The 6,752-nt window shown below is 35.2% G+C and overlaps 1 protein-coding gene across 1 annotated transcript; it reads left to right on the forward strand.

The window, feature by feature from the left end:
• The first annotated feature begins 1,025 nt into the window (after window positions 1-1,025).
• On the forward strand, window positions 1,026-2,251 carry LOC114313504 (uncharacterized). Its single transcript, XM_082888707.1, has 2 exons — window positions 1,026-1,437; window positions 1,559-2,251. The coding sequence occupies exons 1-2, from the start codon at window positions 1,345-1,347 to the stop codon at window positions 2,144-2,146; spliced, it is 681 nt and encodes a 226-aa protein (XP_082744833.1). The 5' UTR covers window positions 1,026-1,344; the 3' UTR covers window positions 2,147-2,251.
• Window positions 2,252-6,752: the final 4,501 nt, after the last annotated feature.

The raw sequence follows: 6,752 nt of genomic DNA on the forward strand, positions 1-6,752 counted from the left end.
TCATGTTGTTCGACTACATTTGTAGTTTATAAATTATAATTTATAAATACATATATGGCAGTTGGTATCTATTAGTTGAGTGATTCATTTAAGAGTTTGTCGTTTCATATTCAAATAATTGTGAAAATACTCTATTCTATTTTATAGCTCTTCAATATAAATAACGACAACAACGGTGATATGTATTGGTTCAGTTGTTCATTTAAGAGTTAAAATGATAATGTCGGACCACGCCAAACTTTAGATGACGCATGCTTGTTGAGATAGAATCACATCAGATCATTATTATTTATACTAAAGATGAACCTGTTTTATCTATAAAGTGTATTCGTAAATTCTAGAAATCACTATTTTTACTAAATATTTGTTAGTAAGAAACAGCGGATGGCTTCGTCTATGTCCACTAGCACGTCGACAGGGCCACGACGAATGTGTGCTTGCGGCTATGGCCATTGTTTGGTTAAGATTTCCAGATCCCACAAAAATCCTGGTCATGCATATTATGTTTGTTCTCGGCTTGTGGTGAGTTGTGTAAAATACGTTTTTTGAATCTCCATTTATTGGCAAAATTGAACTTCATTAGCTAACCACAGTTATGTTTGTTGCTCATCAGCAATGTGTAAATTGGATTGGTTTGTGTGATGAATCAGGGAGACCGAGCCCCGACCATGACTCATCTCCAACCGAAGTGATGCAGTTACGGGCTGACATCGTGCAAATTTTTAATACCTTGCGTGTCATTAAAACGATTATTTCTGTGTTGTGCATAACGGTTATCATATTATTACTGCGCATGTAAAACGTTGTAACAACATCGCGTATGTACGTTGGATGCTTGTCTAACTAGTAACTGAAGTAACAAAGCTGGCCTACTGTAAATGCACTTTTCTATTCTTAGTTATGTCCTACATTTCTCCTACATTCCAGTTTAATTTTGCATATCATATGTGCCTGTGATATGTTGTCTATTTTCCGTTTCTAATTTATTTGTGTAAAATGTGTACACTACCTTTTACCGTAATTAGTTCAATGGCGGCAACACGCTCCTCCCCTCGAACACCATGCAAACATAAAGGTGTTGGACAGTTGCCTACTGAAGGGTTGCCTGATTACATTGATCTTTCACATAAAGCAACTTGGGACAGTGTATCAACCGAAATTTTCTTAGAATGTGTGCGGGAGCAAATTTTAGTGGGACGTAGGCTAGGTACAACTATCTCAGTTGCCGGGTATAAGGAAATTTCTGTGCAATTTGCTAAGCGCACAGGCAGGCGTCATGACATGAAACAGTTCAAGAACAAGTACCTTGCTTTGAAGAAGGAGTGGTAGGCATGGAATAAATTGATGGACACCAGTAAGGGTGTAACTGGGATTGGGTTCGACAGGTCAACCGGGTTGTTCACTGCGTCAGACGAATGGTGGGAAAATTTGAAATCGGTATGCATTGGAATATAGCATGTTGTACTATATTGTTCAATTCATATTCGTAATTTTTTCGGTTGTTTGTTACTCTACAACTTTAATTTGGGATTCTAATTGTTATTCTTCTCATTTGCAGACAAACAAGCTAGCTTACAAATTCAAGACAAAGCCATTGGAACATGAAGATTTGATACGGGAAGTTTTCACAGGTGCAACCGCGACTGGGAAACATCATTGGACCCCCGGTGAGCCTGTTGTGGACATTGCTGACGGTGAATCCGATTCTGCTGACTCACCTGGGTTGCAGCCATTTACTGCGCCATATGAACCGGTTGTGGACTCACCACCACCCTCCCCCATTGTCCACGTAGATGAAGCGGAGCAAGGGTCAAAGCGCAAGAAGGGGGCGAGTTCAAGTGGAAAGTCGAAGAAGCCGTCCACTGGCGCATCAGTGCTTGCAAACAGTTTCAACCATCTCTCCGAGGCTGTTCGTTCACAGAAGCACCTTACGATCAGGCATGGAACTGGTGCGTCTCAAAAGTATGGCATTGAGGCATGCATGCAGAGGATTATGGCTATACCCGACTTTCTCAGTACGCCTCTTTTCCACTTTGCCTGTATTGCTTTGGAGAATGCAGATTACCGTGAGATACTAATGTGCATGCCTGATGATGGTAATGTGGTCGGTTGGCTTGCGGCATTAAAGGCCTCCAAAGGACTGTGAGAACTGTGGTTTGTTGTTTTTTGGGATAATGGAAACAATTGTGGGTGTTTGTGGAAATGACTTGTGCTGTTTTTTTTTTTTTTTTTAATTTTTGCTTTTTGCTAGCTTCGCTTATCAGGACTGTTAGTTAATATTAATGTTTTGGGTGAATGGATGTGGACCTAATGTCCAACATTGTATGCAGTATTGCTTCATTGATGTGTGGTTTGTGTTGACTATACCAGCATTCGTAACTAGAAGTGTTTAAGTTCATTGACTGCATTCCTCTTTATGGTTTGTTGGAAAATGTGGATGTATGCATAGGTGTTGCCATCCTTTGTTATTTTGTGTAGTAGTTTATGCAATATGATAAGACTACATGGTCAACATAATTAATCCTCTGAGACGTGCATTGTAGGGTTCAACACTGTTGATATGTGGAACGGTGAATGTAGCATTCTGCATCGAAATAACGATGATTACATAATTGAGCAAGCAGAAGATCAAGAGGACCAACAGAATGATGTAATTGTTGAAGCAGCGCGACATACAATGGAATATTACGTAAAGTACATGGACAAGATCCCATGTCGAACTTCAATTTTAACCGGTCGTGCATGGATTGAAGAATTATTTGATGGACACTTGGGTAGGGGTGAAGAAAATTTGCATATGCCTCTGTATGTGTTTAAAGCGTTATGTCATACATTACGACGAGATTTTGGTTTACGGGTACCTAAAAGACCTCATGGATTACACATTGAAGAAAGTGTTGCCATGTTCATACATACCTTGGCCGGCTACCAAAATCGAAGCATTCAAGAGCGGTTTCAGCACTCGGGAGAAACGGTTTCTCGACATTTTCATGCAGTGTTGGATGCAATGAAATTGTTCACAGAACAGCATTGCAAGCCCACCAGAGCTCAAACTAGTAGGCATCCCAAATTGCGTTCAAGAGGCAAATACATACCGTTCAAGGTAAGAATGCTGTAATTGTCATTAAGAACACTTGTTTACAATGCGGTGTTCAATTAAATAGTTGTGATGTGTTCTATTATGTCAGAATTGTATAGGTGCGTTGGATGGAACTCACGTAGAAGCTGTGTTGCCTGTCCGTGATGCAGCCACATATTACGGCCGAAAAGGGTATCCAACCCAAAATATACTAGCTGTGGTAGACTTTGACATGTGCTTCATTTTTATTTCCTGCGGCTGGGATGGAAGCATGCATGATAGTCGCATCTTTAAGGAAGTAATTGAAAATCAGCGTGTACCGTTTCCTCACCCACAAGAAGGTAACAAATTTCAGATTCATAACTAGTTGGGGTTCATGTCACGTGTATATAATTATTTTTTTATTTAATTTTATTTAACTATAGGTAAATATTACCTTGTGGATGCGGGATATCCAAACAAGAAGGGGTACCTGGCACCATTCAAAGGGTCTCGGTATCATCAAGCACAATTTCGGGAACATGGACAACCCGATAACCCGAGAGAAATGTTTAACGAAGCGCATGCATCACTAAGGAGTGTAGTGGAAAGGACTTTTGGAGTGTGGAAATCTCGGTGGAAGTTCCTGCACAACATGCCAGACTATAATTTTGCGACGGTGCAAGTGCCGTTGGTCGGTGCATCAATGGCCTTACACAATTTTATTCGTAGACACGAGATAGCTGCCTTGGGCAACGACAGACAATATTTTGTTTCATCAGCCCTGGATGACAAGCCCGACGTTCACGCTGGTGGACAAAATCTCGATGATGGGCTCATGGTTGGGGATACAGATGTGGATATGGCAAGAGTTCGTGTTCGCATACGCGACCATTTGTTTTATATACGCAGGTTGGGACTATTGTGAATATGCTATTTTCGATGTGGAAATTTGTTTCGGAATGTGACCCATGTAGCAAGCCTTTGGACTTATGGAACTATTTGTAATGCACAATATTCGAACTGCAGTATCAGTTATGTTTGTAATGTACTTATAAATTTATTTAACTAGATCATCCTTTAGTTTCGTTCAATTTTGCACCTATTGGATGCCTTTGACATTTGCCTCACAGTCAAATTTCATGACATGAATTGCATTTTTTTTTTTGAAATGTCATTCATAAATTTTTTTGGTAATTTATTCAATTTCTGAGAAATTCAATAATTTTATAAGTTGATTTTTTTTTATTTGTAGAAAAACATAGAAATTCATATTTAATTCTTATCAGATTTTGAGAAAATGTTTTACAGTTTTTGTAAACATCAACTAAAGAAAAGAGTTCGCGGTTAAGGTGAAAATATATTTCAATTTAATTTTTATTATTTATTATAATGAGACCGTACACATTAGAGTTGGAACAAAGTTACTTGAAAAAAATTAGTTGGATAAGAAAAATAGTTCAAAACACAAATTGGGAAAAAAAAATTAAAACAAATGTGATTTTCACAAAATTAATTTGGAAAAAAAATAAATTCCGATTTTTTTTTTGAAAAAGTAAATTAATTGACAACTAAATAATTGTTGAAAAATATGTATTTTTCAAAAAAAAAAAAAGCATTATAAACTGGCCATTTTTAATAAATTTTAAATTTTAAAAGAATTATAAATTATATTAATGAGTCATGTTTAATAAATGACTGAAAGTTTGTTCATATATGTAATTAATTGTGTATAAGTTTTACATATATATTTATTTGATCTGTACATGTTAAAAATTACACTTCAATTAAAATAACTGACAATTCTTTTTATTTTTTTGTTACCCAGATTTGTTTTTTTTTTTTTTCAATTAAAAGTAACGATCCTTTTTTTTTTCAATTAATGACAATGGGTACCGGTAGGTATTAATTTTTTTGGTCAATTAACTTTCACAGTTTGATTTACAACTCAACTTTGACAAAACAGCCATCCTGATGTGCAGTCTGTACGTCACGTGAGGGATTCACCGAGCTGCTGCCAACGGCGGGAACATTGGTTATGTAGGGGCAATTTGGTAATTTAATAACAAAACATCATATCAAACACTCTCTCCAATACAATTATTTAAAAATATTCTCATTCATCTTTCCAAACACAAAAATTAAAATAGCCTATTAAAATAGTCAAATAACCAAAAAACTTACTAAAATAGTTACTTTCCAAACGAGGCCTAAGAAACATGCAAGTAAAGAGAAAGAAACACATCAAGTTCCAAATGGACCCACGTCTTCATTATCCAATGAAGCACCTCCACGTGGACCAATCACCACACTTTCAAAGAAAAATGTTTGGATTTCTTTTTTGAGACGTCACAATTCCTTTTGAACAGGGGTGAGCATGGTCCGGATTGGACTAGATTGGGATAAAATCAGGACTAATTCGTTATCTACGATTCTTGAAAAATTGGAACCAATCCAATCCATTTAAATCGTGGAATCAATCTGAACCAATCTATTTAAACATGGATTTGATTGGTTTAGGACCACGAATTTATATAATTAAATAACAAAAAAATATATATAACACTTTAATTTTATAAAAATATAAATATAGTATTATATTAGTTTCACAATAACATGTCTTTTCATAATAGCGACGTACTGTTCTAGAATTTAAATAATTGTAAGAAAACTGGTTCTACCATAAGTATTTAGACCATTACAAATTAACATTAAAAACTAGCAAACAAAAATAATAAAAGAAGATACTATGCGAGTTTAAGTTTGGATTTAAGTTTTATATAAAATAAGAGAAGATGCTATGCAGGAGGGTGTATAATAAAAATATAGATTATTTGTATACAGTCCGGATCGGTTCCAATCCGGAACCGTGGGGCTCAATCTGGAATCAATCCGTGAACTACGGATTTTTAATTTTTCAATCCAGAACCGAACCACGGATTTAAAAAACCAATCCAAATCTACTGGATTGGTCTGGACTGGATCAGCTTACGGATTTCACAGATTCTTTACTCAGCCCTACTTTTGAATTTCAACCATTGATGTATATGTAGGACCCACTTATATATATATATAAGGTCCACACCGTCAATGGTTGAGATCCAAAAAAAAATTTGTGAGAGTTTAAAAAAAAAAAAAAAAAAAAATCTAAATCATTGTTGTACTTTCAAAAAGCCAGTCACTTTGCTTTCCAAAAATGTTTGGGAGAGCTTTAAGAGATGAGATTCACCCATTAATATGATATTTTAATTTTTTTTTATCACATCATCAAAATTCAATTAAAATTTTAAAATTAAAATGCTCCTTTGCTTCCCTTCGATGCTTCCGTAGACTGTTGGCAACCCTTTGCTTAGCTGTCGTTACAAAAACAACACTTGATAGAGTCCCCCTCACACGTTAGCTCTCTCATTAGTCAAAACCCAAAATTCAATTTCTTTTCCAACAAAGTGCATAATACCCGTGCTATATATGGGTTAAAATAAATAAATAAAAATTATTTTTAAAATTAAATTATAACAAAAAATTTATTTATAATATAAAATAAAATTTATTTAACATGAATTAGTTTCCATATAATAATTATATTTATAATAAAATATAAATATATTTCATTTTGATGAATTTCGTAATTTTATTTTTTCATTCTATCAATTACCTCTTATCTTTTATGTAAAATCAATTACCTTATCTATTT

This window comes from Camellia sinensis, chromosome 9 (assembly GCF_055761805.1).
Source record: "Camellia sinensis isolate YWXY chromosome 9, ASM5576180v1, whole genome shotgun sequence".
Taxonomy (NCBI): domain Eukaryota; kingdom Viridiplantae; phylum Streptophyta; class Magnoliopsida; order Ericales; family Theaceae; genus Camellia; species Camellia sinensis.

Excerpts from the sequence above, each read along its gene's own strand:
- LOC114313504 (XM_082888707.1), top strand. The coding sequence starts at position 1,345 with ATGGACACCAGTAAGGGTGTAACTGGGATTGGGTTCGACAGGTCAACC. Across the intron at positions 1,438-1,558 it reads GGTGGGAAAATTTGAAATCG|ACAAACAAGCTAGCTTACAA; the intron begins GTATGCATTGGA and ends TCTCATTTGCAG.